Below are 20,679 nucleotides of genomic sequence, written 5' to 3'. Positions count from 1 at the left end.
TTGCCAGCTAGGAGTTCGGTGGTGCCAGGGAGATGTGGAGAAGTTGTGGCTTTGAGGTCTGTTGGAGAGATGGAGCTTGCGGAGAGATTGGACCTTGAGTGTGAGGAGGGGAAAAGAGGACTCGGGGATGAGGTCTTGGTTTTAGTCATGAATATCTGGGTGGCTGGCAGTGTGTCATTTGCTGAAGCAGGAACATTGAAAGAAAAGCAAGAGTTTTCTTTGGTAGCAGAGCAGGAAATCAGAAGTTCCATTTTGGACACAATAACTCTGAGATGCCCAGTAGACATCTCTGTGAAGATGTAAATAGGCAGGTAGAGGAGGGTTTCTGGAGCTCTAGAAAGAAAAGAGGCCATGTTTCAGAGACAGTGGCCTATAGATAGTGCTTAAAGTCATAGAAATACACGAGTCTGCCTAGAAAGAACCTGTATCCAGAGAACAGGACTGACAACCAATATTTAGGATATACCGACTTTGGAGAGCTAGTCAGAGAAAGAGCCAACTAAGGAAACTGAAAGAAAGCCAATGAGGCGGGAAAGAAACTAGCACATGTCATGATGAGGAAGACAAGGGAAAAAGTTCTTCAAAGGAAGAGCATGATCAGCCATATGGAATAATTTAGACAGTTCGAGTAAGAAGAGAACAGAGAAGTGCCTATTAGATTTGGCAGGACAGATGACCTTGACTGGCACAGCTTCTGTGGACTTGGGGACAGAGGCAGGAGACCGTTGCTCTAGACCATTCTTTTGAGAATGGGGACAGAGGAGTAGCAGTGCAACTGGAGAGGCCTGTGGGGGTCAAGTTAGGGTTTTTTCTTAGATGGTGGAGATGGGTGTGCTGATGGAATGACCCATCAAGTAAGGTGAGAGAGCACCATGAGGAGCACCAGAGAGGAGGGGTAGGTAATTACAGGAGTTCTGTCCTTGAGAGAGAGAAGGAGGAGAGAGTCACGAGGACAGATTGACCTTGGATTGGTTACGACAGACCAACCGCCAATGCCCCTGAGAGAAGGCGGAGGGTACAGACAGGCACAGGTGGGTGAGAAGATTCAGGAGTGAAAAGATGAGATGTATGTAGTTCTCCCTGTGTTTGCATTCTCAAAGAAAACAGGAGGTGGGGGTCAAGTGCACGGAGTAGAGTAGACGGCTAGAGATTTGAAGAGAGACAGAAGAAGGGTACAACTGAGTTTTGGAGGCTGGGGAAATGCATATTGCAAAAAACGGAGAGAGAAAGGAGTGGACCCCACCCCCATTATATAAAGCAAGAGCACAGGGTATGTGCACACACACACACCTACACACACACACACACACACACACACACACACACTAAGCAGGGGGTCAGAGACCGACTTCACGGCTAACGAAGTACAGAAGGATGTGAACCGCAACGATCAGGCTAAACTTAGGCTGCTGGACAGAAGAATCTACACCTGAAAAAACTGCATTTTAAGCTGAGGAGAGGGGGCTCTGGACCAGCTAGCTCTCCTCCAGGATTAGATTCTATTTGTTGTCCAATTTCCTCCGTAGGCTGAAAACTGCTCGAATGGAATCACATTGCACTCAGTCTCTTCCCTCACTGATGTGATGTTTGGGAGTGGTGAGAGTGAAGGGCAGTATTTCTCAGACCAGCTGTCAAAAAGGAGACTGAAGTCATAGGAGAGGCCATTGGAGAAGTCCAAGCAAAAGCCAGGAGCCTGAGGTTTCATAGAGAAGAGCTAGAATTCTTCAATTTAATTGCTGTCAATCATATAAGCAACAGAGCTGTAACTACAGAGAGCTGTATGGCTTTCTTTTTTTTTTTTTTTATTTTATTTTATTATGTTATGTTAGTCACCATACAATACATCATTTGTTTTTGATGTAGTGATCCACGATTCGTTGGCTTTCTTAATGCTGATGTAAGAAATCACCACAAACTGACTGGTTTTAAACCACGTAAGTTTATTACCCTAAAATGCTGGAGGTCGGAAGTCTAAATGAGTTGGCAGGGCTTCTGGGGGCGGGAGGGGAGAAGACAGCCCTCGCCTTTGCTGGCTTCTGCAAGCCGCCTACATTGCTTGGCTTGTGGCCCCAGCTACATCTTCAGAGTCAGCACTATAGCACCTTCAGATCTCTCTCTGAGCTGACCTCCAACTTCCCTCATCACATCTCCTTCCCTCTCTTTCTCTTATGAAAAGGCTCTTCTGCTTATGTAAGTCAGGCCCCACTCTATGACGTCATCAGTCTACCTCAGGATCCTTAACTGAATCCCCCCTGCAAGGTACCTTTGCCATATATGGTAATGTAGTCACAGGTCTGGGCATGGGGACGAGGACATCTTTGGGCAGGAAGGGAGCCCTGTCCTAGCGCCAGAAGCTTCCAGCTTTATCCACTAGTGTGATGTAGTCCTGTGCTGTAGCTTTGCATTTGCTTCACTCAGCCATCTAAAGCTTTTCTTTTTTATCCAGTATGTAAAATAATAGGATCTAGAGCTTTTAAAAAAGATATTCATTATAAGAAACTTTCAGATCAAATGTGAAGTGAACAAGGTATGTTTTCTCTATTCCATCAATTTTTTTTTTCTGTGTTTTGGATATTTGGGACTTCGGAACTTCTGCTACAGAAAACACTGAGAGTAGACATGCCCTCCTAAAGTTCATGATGTGGTTAATTTACCAATTCGCATAACCATCAGGTATTAAATTCCCAGAAAATGTTTATGAATCTAAGATTGATGTACCATGTCATTGATGTTTACATCATTTGTCAACAAATTCTGTGTTTATGAGCAAGTGTGCATGCACATGAGGCTGAGTGTGGTATATGACTCTGCCTCAAATCCTGGTGGAGAAGATGCTGATGTGTAACTTCAGCTTTGTGACCCTGAGGAAGTTACATCACCCTCAGAATCTCACTTGGCTTCTGTGTAAATAATGAATAAGTACACTGCTCTCCTGGGGATGGGGTATAAAATATCTGACTTTTATTCGCAAAAGGCCTTATAAGTGCCAAGTATTGCCAAAAACTAAAATTTTGCCGTGTGTAATTCATCTATATCTCTATAAATTTCTGCTCTGTTTTCAATTAGTTTTGATATCCCTCATTATTTCTCATTTAGAATCATGTTTGAATTTAGCTTTCAACCATTTTATATTCATTCAAATATTGGCTTCCTTTAGTTCTTTTTTTTCACTGTTATTTAAATTTTATTAATATTATTTTTTACTTATTATTTCATTTCAGCTTTTATTTAGTTCTTACACTTAGCTATATAACTAGGGGACTCTGGCAGTGGGATTCCGTTTATTCTCAGCAGTTTTCCTTTTAGTTTTTAAAGAGATTTCTGTTTGTATCCCATTATGCTTGTTTTTATTAGAGTAAAAATACTATTTAGAAATTTTAGATTGTCTTGATCTATTTTATGACATGTGCATATGGAGAGATACCGCACCTGCCATTTCTTCACAATTGTACTGGTCAGGGTGCTGGCAGGAAACCAAGAACACCCTCACAGGGGATCACTGAAGAGTCACGTGGAAACAGTGAAAAGAAACCAAGAGGGGGGCGCCTGGGTGGCTCAGTCGTTAAGCGTCTGCCTTCAGCTCAGGTCATGATCCCAGGGTCCTGGGATTGAGCCCTGCATCGGGCTCCCTGCTCCGCGGGAAGCCTGCTTCTCCCTCTCACACTCCCCCTGCTTGTGTTCCCTCTCTCGCTGCCTCTCTCTCTGTCAAATAAATAAATAAAATCTTAAAAAAAAAAAAAAAAAGAAAAGAAACCAAGAGGGAATAATAAAGCACCTAGGAGCTAGCAGCAGGAGGGCATCTTGTACCTACCTGTGCTTCAAAGAACACCAGGATGGAGGGATTGCCAAAAGCTGACAAGAGCCGTGGCTGTAGGAGAAGGTCCCAGGGGGTGAGCATACCAACTGCCAAATCTCCCCCCAGCCAGGGGAAGGGAGAAGGGAAACAAGGGAAATAAATATCTTGAATGCTGTTCCCACCATGCCAGACCCAGTGGAAGCCAATGGTCAAGGGAGCCAGTTGATGCCTCCATAGCAGTCCATTTCCCGGCACACAGCGGGGAGGGGGGGGTGGGGCAGTGCCCCGGAAGAGCAAACAGAACATGCCCCAGCACAGAGGTCTATTGGAAAAATATTCCAGATTACTTTATCATGGCCTTTGGAATTCGATTGTGCAGAAACACACATGTACCCCTATACTTAAGCCCTGACCCCTTTGGTTTCTTTCTCTCACCACTGCTATTGGTGGTTGTAAAGTTGAGCTGGTCACCATGGCTAATGCCCAGATCATCTCATTCTTCTGTGAGTATTGAGACTTGACAATACATTCGCAGTGTAGATACCCACAGTGATTGGGGGGAGGGTCCTCGCTTTCCCAGCAGGCCATCTGAGAGGTGCTGTCCTTCACTCTTCCATTCTTTCTTTTCTAGGATGGAGCTTCAGCATGGGGTCAGCTTACCAGTTTCACAGTTGGCGTGTGTTCGTGATAGTCTGTGCGCTCCCCTGTGTCTCCTCGGTGGTGGCCCTCACATTCATGCCTGAAAGCCCACGGTTCTTACTGGAGGTAACATGTATTACTGTGAATATCTAAGGGAGCCACACACATTGGAAAAAGTTCCTTGTTAATTCTAGGAAAGTGTGTTTGCCTCTCTAGGAGGTACGCTTTCCCTTGCCTACCATGGAACCATGGAGGGGTTGGTTTTGTGGAGACATGCTTTAAAAGACCCGTGTGTGAAAAAGCCTCCTCGTGGCCTGAAAGCACTAATGTTCCTCCTCAAGCAAGTAACTTTTCACTCAGTGAAGAGACTTTGTCTTTTTTATACATGAACTTTTAGCAGCTAAAGATGCTATTTCTAGGGCGCCTGGGTGGCTCAGTCGTTAAGCGTCTGCCTTCGGCTCAGGTCATGATCCCAGGGTCCTGGGATCGAGCCCCGCATCGGGCTCCCTGCTCCGCGGGAAGCTTGCTTCTCCCTCTCCCACTCCCCCTGCTTGTGTTCCTGCTCTCACTGTCTCTCTCTCTGTCAAATAAATAAATAAAATCTTTAAAAAAAAAAAAAGATGCTATTTCTAGTTCTAGGCACATCCATTGAACTGCTCAGGTATTTAGGGATATCCAGTGGGATATCCCATTTGTGCAATTATACCCAACTTGCTCTGACAACACAAGATGGTTATTGGAAAATCAGGGAGTATAAGTGTTTTACCTTTTAGCCCTTCAGTGTCTGTTCACATTACTTAGGTTGGAAAACATGATGAAGCGTGGATGATCCTGAAGTTAATTCATGACACAAACATGAGAGCACGGGGTCAGCCTGAGAAAGTCTTCTCGGTGAGTACCTGCTTCTCAGTGAATCTTCTATGCCAGGGGCCAGGAAACCTTTTCTGAAAACGCCAGATTATAAATTTTTCTCTGTACACCAGCTACACTCATCTTTTGGTTCCTCATATTCCACTTCACTTAGACATGTTGCACTCACTGGCTCTGTGTGTACCATTCACTCTGCATGGAATGTTCTTACAGCTTCTAGTTACCAAGTCTATTATCAATGGGGAAAGCCAGTCTAAATTAATGAAAATTGGATGGATGGAATTTTTTGGAAGGAACAGTGGTTTAAATCTTTTTACATAGGCAGTCATACATTTAGACTAATAATGTTTTGTCTGAAATAGGTTTAGGCAGATATACAGTAAGACATAGGGAGACATAAATAACATCTTCAGTATCTTATAAATAACACCAACTACAGGTGTTAAAACATATGAAATAGTTCCTCATTAAACAGTCTGTTGACATCTTATTTATTTCATTTTTACTTAGGAAACAAATTTTTCATATTGTAAATATAGACTTAAGTTTGGCCTTTATCTAAATTACCACACATTCTTCATTAGCACAATTTTTTATGCAATGTCATGGAGAAACGAAAGTCAGTAATGGATGTTCTCCATTGAGGACCTGAAAGTCTTTGAATAGGCCCTTCTTTTAAGCAGATGCACAACAGAGGAAGGATTTTTTTTAAATGAAAGGATCAGAAGGCTAGAGGAATCTTGAGGCATCATCTAGATACTCAATGTCACTTAACCCTTCTTAGCCACATGAGGGAAAAACCCTTTACCAGAGGGATCTTCTGAGAAGGAGAGTCTCTCCAGGGCCTCACTGTGCTACTTACCTTCTTTTTCCTCCAGAAGGTTTGAGTTACCAAATTCACACATGGTCATCCATGTTGTTACTAGATTAGGTGAGAACAGGGGGGAAGACTCCAAAAGAATGGATAAACTCAGAGTCATTTATTATGTGACTTTTAAAGTCATTACATGATTCCACCATGACAAATTTGTCTTTTTCCTTATTATGCCTACAATATAGTGAATCTGCATGCATTCCTCCAAAGCCTTCTTTTAAAGCTCTTCTTCTTATGCCCCTACCTTAAATACTGTTTTCCAGGACTCTATTTTTAGCTAATTTCTCTTTTAATCCTATATGCTTTCCTTAGCTGATTCTAGCTCTCTATCTCCTAATGGACAGTTCTCCTGAGCTCCAGACATACATGTTGAAGGCCTTTATGGACATCCTTTTATGTCCTTTCAAATCTGAATTTCTGAGTCTGAATTTAGCACCTTAAGAGTCTTCAAGCTTCTTCTTTTTACTAAATTCTACCAGAAGATACCACCAGTACCACAAACCGGAAAACTTTACAACTACCCTATTTCTTTCTTCCCCTTTATCCCCATAATATTCAAGGAATCACTCTGTCCTATTATTTCTATCCTAAATATCACTCCTCATTGTTCCTTACTTTTGACCCTACTGCCGCTGGTTTCTTTCAGCCCTCTTTACTCACTGCCCTCCGCCCTTGGACTATTCTTCAGGAATCTAAAACTCTTTGTAGTTGGCCAATACCTTGTTTTCTCTCACAACTCAGGATGTTTGCACATGGTATCTCTCACGCTTGGAATGGCCTCCAAGTGGTTTACACACATGGTAAATGACATACTTCTCCATAAGTCCCAGCTTAGATTCAGTCCATGAAGGCTTCTCTCATTCCCAAGACAACTTGAGTGTTCTATAAAATACATCTCTCCCATCCAATATAGATCTCCATTAGAGGTTTTTTTCTTTGTACGGTAATTGCTGAGAGGATGTCAGTAATGGATATTTTATGTTTGCATCTCCGTAGTCTAGTGCTGGACCTGGTACACAGTGGGTGCCCGTGAATGAATGAACAAACATTGATGAGTAGAGAAGAAGAAGCCTCCCCAAAATAGTATGTTGAGTGATAAGAACACCTCTGTGGTTTAAAAAAATCTAGAGTATCACAGAATAATGCCTCCATGGATTATTTTGAGCTGACTCTATTTGGAATCCCACATTTAACTCAGACATTATTTTCATTAAATACAGACCTCTTTGTTGACAGAGCCAGGAATAGTCTACTGCTTACCTTGTATAATTTGGAAGATGCTGAGGGTCCCCAAATGACCACTGTCAAAAGACAGCCTGGGTACCTGGATTCTCACAAAAGAAGTGCTGCTTTGGATGTGGGCAGAATCTCCAGAAAAAAAGTGTTCAAAAGTTCAAAAGTGTTCAAAAGTGATCCCTGGCAGGGGTCACATTTGTGCAATTGCTGTGTTCTCTCTCAAAAGTTACATAAATATTGACTAACAGCGTTAAGATGGGACAGGTCCACAAAAGGAACCATTCTTTTTTTTTATTTCTATTTTTTCTGTTTTCAGGCTTCATTCTCTGTGTTGAAAGCATTGCCTCTCCCATGTCTAGGTTCTTTTCCTGAGCAGAAGAGGCTAACTTAAGTTCTAGATGCAGCTTTTCACAGTGGTCTCCCATCATTTATGCCCCCTCTGTCACGGAAGAATCTGTCAGAATTCATTCTCTCAACTCTGCACCAGGCTCGCCTGTGGCCATTTGCTGACCAGCCGCTGTGGTGTTAGGCTACAGGAAAAGGAAAAAGGGGGCATAAAATATAAAGATAACTTTTAAGAATACAAGTTGGATGAGGAAGCTTTAAGAACTATGTTGAGGGGCCAAATGTATCAAATCAGTAGGCTCCAATGTGAAGTATGTACAATCACTTCAGTCCAAGCAAAATAATTCTTATTCCAGAAGCTAATCTCTCTGAATGTTTTATCTGCTAAATGTGTGCCTTTATGGTTTCCAAAGGACATTTGGGGTTCATATTACTCCATCCCTCCCTGTTCTTCTGCCTTTGCTCCGTGGTATTCCCTCCTATTCATTCTTTATGCAGTTCTTTTAGGTGGTGTTGGGATGTGTGTACTTACGCCCATGGTCTCATGTAGGAATGGAATGATTATCAGATACCTGCTTACTTTTGTGGGAGTTGGGATTTGCTCCTCTCAAAACAAAAAACTCAGCACGTGGCACTGTGTTGTTCTCTACAGGTCCACAGAATCAAAACCCCCAAACAAATAGATGAGCTGATTGAAATTGAGAGTGACACAGGCACGTGGTACAGAAGGTGTTTTGTCCGGATCCGCACGGAACTCTATGGAGTAAGTAACAGACCCGCCCCGAGTGCCGGCCAACATGTCACCTTTGAAGTTGGTCAGAACAGGGTTGATCGTGGCCGCCATGCGTTTCCCTGTGCCCCCTGCTGTCCAGGACACCTCATTTGCCTGCACTGGGACCAGGTGAAAGGACTGTCCTGGGATAAGTGGGCTGGACAAGACATTTCATCTTTGGGAAGGGAAGGTGCTAGGCAAGGAGTCTTGGCAGGGCTGGGACACACTGAAGTTTTAAGTTACTTTGTCCCTTGGCTTCCAGGCAGCTAAAAAAGTGAAGCTTGCAGGATTTGGTTTCCTAGAGCCTTCAGCCTTGACATTTGAAGTTCCAATGAATCTGGCTAAAAGAAAAGTCAGTGTTTTTTATAACTGGTGAAGGGGATTGGGGAGTGGGTTCACTGCATAACCACACAAGAAAACTAACTCTTGAACATTTCACAGATTTGGTTGACTTTCATGAGATGTTTCAACTACCCCGTCAGGGAAAATACGATAAAACTTACAATTGTTTGGTTCACCCTGTCCTTTGGGTAAGTAATATTTCAGTTCTTGGTGAGTGAAATCTTTACATTTCCACACGGTAACTCTCAGTCATGCGGCTCTCCTTTCTTACACTGTTTAATGCTGTTAATATATTAGGAAAGATTTTTTTTTTTTTTCAGTTTAGATTTGCTGACCATGACAGTTTTTATAAATGACTTACCTTGGGGCGCCTGGGTGGCTCAGTCGTTAAGCGTCTGCCTTGGGCTCAGGTCATGGTCCCAGGGTCCTGGGATCAAGCCCACATCGGGCTCCCTGCTCCGCGGGAAGCCTGCTTCTCCCTCTCCCACTCACCCTGCTTGTGTTCCCTCTCTCACTGTGTCTCTCTGTCAAATGAATCAATAAAAATCTTTAAAATAAATAAATAAATAAATGACTTACCTCATCTTATCACAGCACTGGGTGACAAAACCAATAGTCCTTGGAAAGTCTGACGAGACTATGGGTGATTTGCTCCCCATAGCTTCTCTACCCTCTTCTCCTTGTTTGCTTGGCACCAGCCACACTGGCCTCCTTGCTTTTCCTTGAACATGCCAGAACGTTCCAATCTCAGGGAACTGCCTTGGCACTGCTCCCCAGACATTGCCCCGCTCATTTCCTCACCTCTTTTGAGACTTGGCTCAGACGTCACCTTCTCAGGGTCACCTTCCTTAAGCACTTACTTAATTGCAGCCCCTCAGCACTCCCTACCCCCTTCTCAGCCTTATTATTCCTCCAAAGTACCTTCCATCTTCTAATATACAAAAAAATTTCTTTATTCTCTAGAGAATAAAGCTCTGTCTCCCCCTCTGTGGAAGCTCTGTGAGAACAGGGATTTTAAACTGTCTTGTTCACTCCTGTATGCCCCCGGCACATAGTAAGTGCTCAATAAGTAGTTACTGAATGAATAGAACCACCATATGTGTGTTCTAAGAAAAGAGGAGATAGGAAGAAAATATCAGAATTTTATTTGCTAATGGCTTTAGAATATTTGTGTCCAACTCTATTTTGCGTAATTTACTGTTTAAAAGAGGCAGTTAGATAATACCCTATACTTTCAGGTCAGTTGGCTCTTAATGCCCTAGTAGAGCTCAACATCTATGCTGCAGGTTCTATCTGTAAACATCCCTAAGTTAAAACAGGTGAGTGATCAAAGATGGTTGATCTTTCATAGTGCCGTGAAGGGTGGTAAATGGAGAGACAAGGAAAGTGTGGATCAGAAGACCTAACACCTCATTCTGCTCTGTGACTTGGAGACACTACCAAGTTTTATTTCCTTATTTCCAAGTTAAGAGGGTAGATTCGGAATATGTAAAGTAACTCCCACTCAAGTTCTAGAAGACGCATTAATCAATGAAGGCAGAGAAGGCTAAAAAGTGCCTACTATGTTCTAAACACTCAACGAGGTACAAAGATAAGTAGTCAAAAGTTCTATTCTTGATGTGGAGATTTACATGGTTTGCTAACATTTTGTTATTTATTGCTGACCACATTTTAAGCTTTATGGTTTCCTTGTAATATCCCTGAAATGTTAAAGAGTGGCTAGCATTTGGTAGATATTCAGTAAATGTTCACTGAATAAATGAAAAATTAGCTGAAACTCCTCCACATCATTGATGATGTATGTTCCAGGCTAGCATGCTTCCCTCATTGTTGCCACTTTCAAAGATTTTTGTCCTGAGTATGAGTGGAGAGCAGTGTGATTGATGTTCCATCCCTGAGTCATTTCTGCTTTAGTGGCCACCACTCACACCCCCACAGTGATTCAGTCATGCTCTATGAAAAGAAGGGGTTGGAGATCTATGGAATCCTAAGGCAGAGATGTTTTAGAAATCTTGATGACAGTGATGAGGATAAACACTGAAGTCTTTTGAGCACTCACTATGTGCTAGGCGCTTTGCATCCCATTTAACCAGAGTAAGGAAGGTGGGTACTGTCATTACTCTGATATTAGACATGGGGCACCTCAGGCTGAGATGAGTGTGCATCTGAAGAATCACCTGGAGGACTCCATCTCCAGAGTTTCTGATGCAGCCGTTCCGGATAGCACCTAAGAGTTTGCATTTGTAATGGGTTTTCAGGCGATGCTGATGCTGCTCATCCAGAGATCCTATTTCGGGAACCACCAACTTAGAGCAGCGCTCTCTAATAGAAATAAAACGCAAGCCACATATGTCATTTTAAATCTCCTAGCAGCCACATGAAAGAAAATAAAAAGAAACAGATGAAATTAATTTTAAAAAGATACTTTATTTAGCTCATTATGTCCAAAGTAGTGTAATTTCAACATATAATCAATATAAAAATGATTAATGACTTAATTTTACATTCTTTTTTTCATTAAGTCTCCAAATTTGATATTTTATACTTAACAGCAGATCTCATTTGGATTAGCCACATTTCTTGTTTTTTTTAGTTTTTATTCAAATTCCATTTAGTGAACACACAGTATAATACTAGTTTTAGTTGTACAACTAAAACTCTTCCATACAATACCTGGTGCTCATCACAGCAAACACACTCCTTAATCCCCATCACCTGTTTCATCCATTCTCCTCCCCCCACACACACACCTCCCATCTGGTAACCATCAGTTCTCTATAATTAAGAGTCTCTTTCTTGGTTTTCCTCTCTCTCTTTTTTTTCCCCTTTGCTTGTTTATTTTGTTTCTTAAATTCCACATATAAGTGAAATCATATGGTATTTATCTTTCTCTGACTGGCTTATTTCACTTAGGGTAATACTCTCTAGCTCTATCCACATTGTTGCAAATGGCAAGATGTCATTCATTTTTACAGCCAAGTTATATTCCATTTATATGTACATATATGTAAACACACGTACACCCCACATCTTCTTTATCCCTTCATTAGTCAATGGGCATTTGGGCTGTTTCCATAATTTGGCTATTGTAGATAATGCCGCTATAAACATCAGGGTGCATGTATCCCTTTAAATTCGTATTTTTGTATTCTCTGGGTAAATACCCAATTGCTGGATCATAGGTATTTTTCCAAAGACCTACAAATGGCCCACAGACACATGAAATGTACCATCACTGATCATGAGGGACATACAAATCAAAACTGTAATGAGATATCACCTTACACCTGTCAGAATGGCTAAAATCAGCATAAGAGACAACAGGTGTTGGGGAGGATGCACTGTAGGTGGGGATGCAAGCTGGTGCAGCCACTCTGGAAAACAGTATGGAGAGTCCTCAGAAAGTTAGAAGTAGAGCTACCCTATAACCCAGCAAGTGCTCAGTAGCCACCTGTGGTTAGAGACTGCTGTACTAAAGAGCACAGCAGAATGGCTGAGCTGCCCCCTGCTAGAGTCCTACGTAAGAGGGTACGGTAGAACGTGGGAATAACCTGGATTTTCAGATAATAACCCGAATGACCCTTTTCCCAGCCTTGAACCATTTGAGAAATGGGTCTCTGCCCTCGGGCTAATAGTATCACAGTAATGTAGGCACCAAGAAATAGTCCCCATTAGTAAAGAGGTTATTCTTTAACAGTACTCAAGAGTTTTGGGAGCCCAGGAGTTTGTACCAGCAGACTAGGAGATGGGGTTCCTCAGTGAGGCCTGGGGTGATGAGAAGAACATCAGGGTCAAGGAGCCCTGTGTTGGTGTAGGTTGCAGGTCCCTGCCCAAAGGCAGAGTGCAGGACCCCTATCCCTGGGGCTTCCCAGGGAGTCTCTCCAGTGTGATTTTTGCAGACTGACGCATGGCAGGGAGGGGACAGTACAGATGACTGCTGGATGATTCCTTGTGTTGCAGGGAGCCGATCAGAATCACAAGTGCTTCTCCAGGAACCCCTGCCTCTCTGAAAATGGGGGGGGGGTCACTACCACCGGGTGTGCCAGCACCCGTACATACTCCCATGTCTTTGTCTTTGCAGGTACTATGGATTATCTGTGTGGTTCCCTGATGTCATTAAACATCTGCAGGTGAACATGTTGCCCATTGAAAAGATCGAGAGAGAGAAATTTTCAAATTTCAGTGTTAACTTTACAATGGCAAATCAGTTGCACACGGGAGCGGAATACGACAATGGCAGGTCCAGAAACTTTGAAATAACTTAATTTGCTGTCTGTTCTGAAAAATGTCTTTCTTCTGAGCCGTCGCTGCATGGAAGCATGCACTGTTGTTTGCTTATTTTTTGGTTTTTTGTTATTTTAGTTTGTACGCTAGTCATTTTCAAACTGAATTTGAACACGTCCAAATGAGCTTTAAAAAAAAAGGTGTATGTGTATCAGTCCTTGGCTTAAAACTGCTTCTGAAAACGCTGCTTCACATTTGTGAAGTAGCGGAATTAACTGGTATGAAGAGAAAATTCAGAGAGACGCTGGAAAGCCACAGAAATAAGTCATGGAGGAGAAGAGTGAGGAGTATGAGGAAATAAGATGGGTGATGGTGTTACTTAATTCAGAGAAGAAACCCGAAGTGTAACTTGATGCCTGTCTCCCACCCCTGAAAAAGGGGACCACTTTTCAGAAGCCCTTCCTTCTCCAGGAGGCTGAATCAAGAAGTGGCGCTACATTGTATCAGGAAGACTTTCCCTTAGAGAACAGGAATGATTCCCCAAAGTTCAGGGCTTTGAAAATATGGAATAAGTTAGCAAAGGACGTTTTTGAAGATGGAATCCGGAATGCATCTTGATAAGGAGAGAGAACTGGCTCAGGAAGTGGTTCCAGTGCATTCTTTCAGGGAGGGAAAGGGATAGACAAGGCCATTTGTTTCTATCCGTTAGTTGTTTTCTGAGCAAATAATGGCTGATGTGAGCTCCTGATGGTTTACATCATTCTTAGGAAATTGTCCCAAAGACAGAAATGGTAAAAGTAAAAATTTTTTAAAAACTGAACAAAGTTCTGCAGGGCAAAACCACTTTGGAAGGATGAAAAAGAATTCTATAGGATGCTTGTGGTTTCTATAATGAAAGGGAGAATTATGAAGTAGGAGAGAATTGTTTAAATTGGCAGTTCCACGAGGGGCCTAATCCTTATGCAAGCCATGTAGGATCACCTTCACTCTCCCACATAAAATACCAACCAGAGTCTGTGCTTGTTTTTCCATGGAAACCTTAGAGTCCCGTGCTCGGTAATGGCAGGGTAAAATTTTACTTCATTTATTTTTAAAAGTATTGTTACTCCATTAGAAATGTCTGATATGTTTGTGTCTCTGACATATTTTAAATGATGCTTATTAAAGTTCTAAACCGATTCTTCAGTCACCACTAGGAAATTTTTTACATTAGCAATATAAGGATTAGCCATTTTAATAGTATTAAAATCCCTGTAAAACATATATATTTATTTTAGAAGGTGATAGAATTTTTATTGATTTTTTGTTTGTCTTTCAGGGAAATGGGAAATGCCACTAGCTAACTCTTTTTTTTACAAAGAGCTTTCCTATTCAGTATCATAAAATGGCACCACTTTTCAATGCTGTGGTACTGATCTGGAATAGCCTCCAGGGTAGACTATCATGAAGCAAAGCAAAAGGTGTAGAATAGTGTGTCTCACTTGCTAGCACTCCATAAATAGAATGGTCCTCAAGAGCACACGAGAAACTGGCCACACTGGCCATCTCTGGGCAAAAGAACTGGGAGAGTTGAGGATGGCTGGGAAAAGACTTACTTTATCCTTTTTCAATGTTTTCAATTTTGTTCCCTGTGTACTCTGTGTACATATTATCTATTCATAAAAAACCTAAAATGGTTTTCCCTTTCGAAATTCAGTTCTGTTTCAGAAAATTGCTAATATTCTTAAAATGTGCCATTATTGGGGCACCTGGGTGGCTCAATAGGTTAAGCGTCCGACTCTTGATTTTGGCTCAGGTCATGATCTCAGGGTCATGAGATCAAGTCCCACATCATGCTCCGCACTCAGTGTGGAGCTAGTTTAGGATTCTTTCTCCCTCTCCTTCTGCCCCTTCCCTGCTCACTCTCTCTCTCGCTCAAAAAAAAAAAAAAAAAAGTTCCATTAATTATCCTTCTTTAGTGGATAAATTTATGGTTTAGATGGTTTTACTCTGGACCCTTGGAGTAGAGGTTGAAATAAGATTACTTTTTAAGATGGTGGTGTGTTAGGCCACAGTGCGCCTTGAGCTGACGAATACAATCAGGCATTAAGGTGAGAACAATTTTGAAAGTACTAAAGAGTATATAGCTTTTAAGTCAGTCAGCTTGCTTGCCTGGGAGGCTCAGACCCTTTCTGCCCCGAGTGGTATTTGGTGTAATAACTTATTGCCCAGGTGAACAAGCATTTTCATCTCAGTGACTGGCTAAGTATACATTCATGGTCTCTTAATAACTTACCGAGACACAGTATGACTATTGATCCCTGTCTTCTGGGAGTCCTTATCAACACGGACAGATCTGAGTCGTAGACTCTTTTAAGATGTTAGGATCATCACGACTATTATCATCTTCACCATCTAGAATCCGTCCCCCCCTCGCCCCACAGCACCCAAAAAGGTATCTGAGCAGGTTTCATCATTCTACACTTTTTCAAAAGAGCAAAACTCTCTCATCACTCTGCCTGGTTCAAGCAATACCTGTTGGCTTTGAGAAGAAAAATATTCATGGAAATGAGAGTGACCTGTGAGTTTTTCTTTCTATGAGCCCTGAGTTCATCATTCCTCATATAAATGAAGCAGAATTCTCATGTTGTTTCTTCAGAATAATCAGAAATCCCTATAGGAGAATGAAGAAGCCTTGAATTTTTAGCTTAGGAAACAGACTTCCATTAAAAGTGAGCATGGGAGCACATTCTTCAGTTAGAGCCATTAACCTCAAATAGAGAATTTTCAAATAAAGGCATATGATCAAGAGCAAGAGGATAGGATTAAAAATAAGGAATCGGTAGCCACAGTTAATCTCCAAACTCTCCACCTTCAATAGCATACTCCACAAAATCTTTTACCAACATTGCAAAGCTAAATGAAGTTATCTTGAATGCCAGCTCTTCTGCTGGAAAATAATATCGGTGAGCCAGGAGATAGCCAAAGGACAGGCTGCATGAGGAAGAGGGGAAGCTAAGAGCCTAGAAGATCCAGAGACTAATGTCTTTATGGAGAGTCCATAGTGGGGCATCAGATTTCTAAACCTGTTTGACTTCACTTTGAACCCTGATGGACACAGTCATTGATAAGAATTTTTCTGTGTGTTTTTTGGGCAGATTTCTAGGGATGAAGTTCAAATCTGTAACTTTCAAAGATTCACTTTTTAAGGCCTGCCTCTTTGAGGATGTGACTTCAGTCAACACCTACTTCAAGAACTGCACATTTATTGACACCGTTTTTGACAACACAGGTAGGTGTGCTACTTAGCCGTGCCTGGGGCCTCTTCAAATGGCCCAGTTCTTGGCAGAAACGTGATACCCCTGTGATAGTGTGGGCAGAGGCGCTCGGGGAAAGTAGAAATTGAAGTGTAAAGGAATGGATTTCCTTAATCAGACTGGATCATAGTTAAGCTTTTATTATTTGTCTCTGTCAGATTTAATGCAAATGGGACTTGCTGAAGTTCCAAGTTAAAATAAAAAAATCCTGAGGCGCCTGGGTGGCTCAGTCGGTTGAGCGTCTGGCTCTTGATATCAGCTTAGATCGTGATCCCAGGGTCATGAGATTGAGCCCAGTGTCAGACTCCGCACTGAGCATGGAACCTGCTTAAGATTCTCTCTCTCTCTCTCCCTCTGCCCCACCCCCACCCACCCTGCTCATGTGTGTGCACAATTTCTCTCTCTCTAAAAAAAAAAATCCTTTGAGTAATGTTTTAAAGGGATTTTATTTATTTCTTTGAGAGAAAGAGAGCACAGGTGGGTGGAGGGGCAGAGGGAGAAGCAGACTCCCCACTGAGCAGGGAGCCTGACACCGGGCTCAATCTCAGGACCCTGGGATCATGACCTGAGCCAAAGGCAGACGTTTAACCAACTGAGCCACCCAGGCGCCCCTCCTTTGAGTAATGTTTGAAGAAAAGAATCACCCTGTAGTTTGTTTGTTTGTTTGTTTATAATCCTGGCTTCAAAATTTGATGTCCACTTAAGTGATCATGCCTGAGCTGCGGCGAACAGAGGTGGACAACGCATGGCTGTGTTTAATCAGATAGTTTTTTAGTGCAATCCTGGTAATGGAGTTTGGAAAACTCCCCAGGGGAAAAGAGGGGCAGGGGGAAACTGATTGAGCACCTACTATATGCTGGTTCCTACTCTCCGTCATTAGACATTATCTCATTTGGTGAGATAATAGTGGAGACTTGGAAAAATTAAGCAATTTGGCCACATTCTTAGACCTGGTAACAGCTAACAGTTTTATCTGATTGCAGAGCCCTTGTTTCCCACCCCTACACTCTGGTGTGTCTGTCCTCTGAGTCCAAAATAACAGCCCAGCACTGGCAGGAGTATGGCCCTACCTTGCTGCCAGCTAGTGACCGTCCAATAAGGGCAACTCTTACTCCTTTGTGCCTTCCTCCACTTTGATCCCAACTTCTACATTCAGCCTCAGTGGGCCCAAGGAAAGTCCTGTTCCTTCTCTTTGCCTCCAAGTCCCATAAAATAGCAGTGATAAGGCTGATTCATCCACATTTTGAAACAAATTGTTTTTGTAATTGTGGTATGAAAGCTATTAGTACTATAATGATAGTACTTATGTAACATGATAATTAGAACAAAGTAACATTATAAAGAAGTAAGCAAGTAATGTAATTAGCGATGGCCAACCATAAAAAGATCAGAGAATAACTGGACTCTTTAACGTATTCTTTTATTCAACTTGTAATGTGAGGTTCTAGACTAGCCCCTGTGCTTTGGCCAGGCCCTGAAGCCCTCAAGTTTACAATACCATGTTTCTTTTCTGAATTCTTGACTGGCTTTCTTAGACTGGTGCACAACTATAGAGAGCTTGATGAATTGTCTTTGTGTCCACAGATTTTGAGCCATATAAATTCACGGATAGCGAATTTCAAAACTGCTCATTTTTGCACAACAAGACGGGATGCCAGATTACCTTTGATGATGACTATAGTGCCTACTGGATTTATTTTGTCAACTTCCTGGGGACATTGGCCGTGTTGCCAGGGAACATCGTGTCTGCTCTCCTGATGGACAGAATTGGGCGCTTAACGATGCTAGGTATGTACTTGGTTTCATGTAAAATAAAAGAGCTGCCCTTGCCATCTCCAGGGAGCCTGGTTCCCACTATATTCCCTGCCTCCTTAGGGATTTGCATCCCACAGAGATGAGGAGAAATCCTTTAAGACCTTTCATTAGGACTAAATTTCAGTGAAAATTATGTCTAATTACATTTCATTTGAGGTGCTTCCGTGAGTTAACAGACTGAAGAACTAATTATATGTGACTAATGTATATTTTTCCACTTAAGTAGCTGAGTAATTGACGATGTGCATTTCCTGCTTGCTGTGTTCAGAAGGCAGTTGGGGAGGCAAACCTTTTTACAGGTGAGGTTACCTGTACCACTGAGCTTTTGGAGTCCAGGCCACGGCCTCTCCTTGGGATTCAGTTTTGCTGAGAGATGTCGAAGACCCAAGGATCATTCTCTGCTAAGATGGCGGGAAACATGGCAGCCTTTTGTTGGCTTCTTTGGCAGGTGGCTCGATGGTGCTTTCGGGGATCAGCTGTTTCTTCCTCTGGTTGGGCAGCAGTGAGTCCATGATGGTAGGCGTGCTGTGTCTGTATAATGGATTGACCATCTCGGCCTGGAACTCTCTGGATGTGGTCACTGTGGAACTGTACCCCACAGACCGCAGGTATGTTGAAATGGGCCTCTAGGAAGAGGCACTCTGGGCTTCTTGGGGCCACAGAGAGGTCATAGAAAAATAAGCCAAACTGTCATTTCCCAAAGGAAGTGAAAATCCAAAAAAAATACCTGGTTTATGAGGTTGTAGTTTTCACTCATACCTTTTAAAGAGAAAATGTCAGGGAATATAGTTGCTAGCAGGAATAAGTAATCGGGCAGTGAAACTAGTGAAGGGATTTAATTGTGTCCATGACTTAGTTTGTTGGCTGACAATATGAGCAACCTATAACGCAGTTGTGAGGAGTAGGATTTAATAGCCTCTCTTGGACCACATTTTCAGCTGCTAATCAGTCCTGAGAGGACTCTTACCTTCCTTTTCAAGTGTCTGCATGAGCTTTGTATTAAGCAACCACAGAGAAGTCTCTAGACCATATCTCTTGACCTTCCTGGTCTGTTGGAGGAAAGCCCAAGATATTTCCAGTTACAACAACAACAACAACAACAAAGATTCCTATTAGAAGAAAGTTATGCATCAGTCTCAACATGAAGGTAAAAAGCATCTTATATCAGAGAAAGGACTAAAAGATAGACTTTTGGGGTCGAGCTGTAGCAGCTGAATAATTAAAAGAATAGAAGCCCTGTTTTCCCATTTGACATGAGCAAAGACAAATGGCCTTTTCCTTCTTTTATTTTGTGTGTACTTTGTCACCATGGGAGCCTTCTCTGCTGAGGGATGGGGTCAGTATCTTCTGAACTTTGAAATGGAGGAGGGATTTTCCTAGGATTATGCAGAGACATTTGGGGTAAGAATTTTCAACAACATTACTGACCATATAGGAACGTTATAGGAACTATATACCCATCTCCTGCAGAACATCTCAAACTCTTATGGATCTGTCCTTATCCAATGTTCTACTAGACCCTCAGTAACCTCCTATTGAATATTTAGGCTCCGAAAGGAACCATATACTCCACATTCAGCATCTCCTTCATTCATTCAACAAACATTAATTCTCTGCTGTGAGTGAGATCCTGAGGTGGATGCCATGGGCCTTGGGATGAGGGTGCTGCCAAAAAAAAAAAAAAAAAAGAAGAAGAAGAAAGAAAGAAAAAAAAGATTAAGACTCTGCAGTATCCACTGAGCATTCTTTTATCAACCTCTCTTCCTGCAAACTGGGCCCAGATGTGGATTAAACTATACATTTAAAATAAACCCCTTAATGTTAAAGCAACGCTATGGCATAGCCGGATACCTTTATGTTACACGTGTAAGAGTTTGATACTATTTTAGATGAATCAGCTGCTTATCCCTCTACTGTAAGGGATGGAAGGATGAATATTCTTCTATGGCAAAATCTGGCTTAAAAAACAAAAAGCAAGAAACAATGAATTGGGCAGGTTCCTCCGATGAGAAACATGGACCTGCTATAATTCAACAGATTTTGTTGGTAAAAACAGAAATTGCTGTTTGTGTTTGCTTGGGTCCTCTGAGAAGCAGAGAACAGGACGGAACTAAATGTGGGCGCAGGTTTTAGTAGGAGACGTGGCTGTGCGAGAGAAAACAGGGAGGGAGGTGAAGTCTGGGAGAGCTGTAGGCACCATGAGAGGGGTGCCTTATGAATAACTGAAGGCGTGCCTCTCACTCAGGTTTTAGGAGCTAGGAACCAGGACAGAGACCACATGTATTGCTTAGACCACACCTTTCCACTGTGTCAATGTCACTATAATTCTTCAATCCTCAAAATCTCAGCATCAAAGGAAAGCATAACATAATGATTGCCTGATGACATTTCAGCTTTTCTCCCAAGTTAGATCACGGACAGTTATGGCACATGATAATTTGAGGGGCACAAAAGGGGGTAGAAGGACCCT

The 20,679-nt window shown here is 42.2% G+C and overlaps 1 protein-coding gene across 4 annotated transcripts in view; it reads left to right on the top strand.

The window, feature by feature from the left end:
- Positions 1 to 20,679, top strand: part of SV2C (synaptic vesicle glycoprotein 2C) — a 452,131-nt gene that overhangs the window by 408,994 nt on the left and 22,458 nt on the right. For all 4 annotated transcript variants that reach the window (XM_078067169.1, XM_036065563.2, XM_036065564.2 and 1 more), the window contains 8 exons: positions 4,428 to 4,561; positions 5,237 to 5,326; positions 8,413 to 8,523; positions 8,974 to 9,062; positions 12,956 to 13,114; positions 16,236 to 16,369; positions 17,979 to 18,182; positions 18,658 to 18,817. In XM_078067169.1, coding sequence (XP_077923295.1) covers positions 4,428 to 4,561; positions 5,237 to 5,326; positions 8,413 to 8,523; positions 8,974 to 9,062; positions 12,956 to 13,114; positions 16,236 to 16,369; positions 17,979 to 18,182; positions 18,658 to 18,817 — 1,081 coding nt within the window. The remainder of the gene's footprint in view (positions 1 to 4,427; positions 4,562 to 5,236; positions 5,327 to 8,412; positions 8,524 to 8,973; positions 9,063 to 12,955; positions 13,115 to 16,235; positions 16,370 to 17,978; positions 18,183 to 18,657; positions 18,818 to 20,679) is intronic.

The sequence above is a fragment of the Halichoerus grypus genome, chromosome 2 (genome assembly GCF_964656455.1).
Source record: "Halichoerus grypus chromosome 2, mHalGry1.hap1.1, whole genome shotgun sequence".
NCBI lineage: Eukaryota > Metazoa > Chordata > Mammalia > Carnivora > Phocidae > Halichoerus > Halichoerus grypus.
Note: the sequence above shows the minus strand (reverse complement) of the source record. Positions and strands in the feature narration are given on the sequence as shown.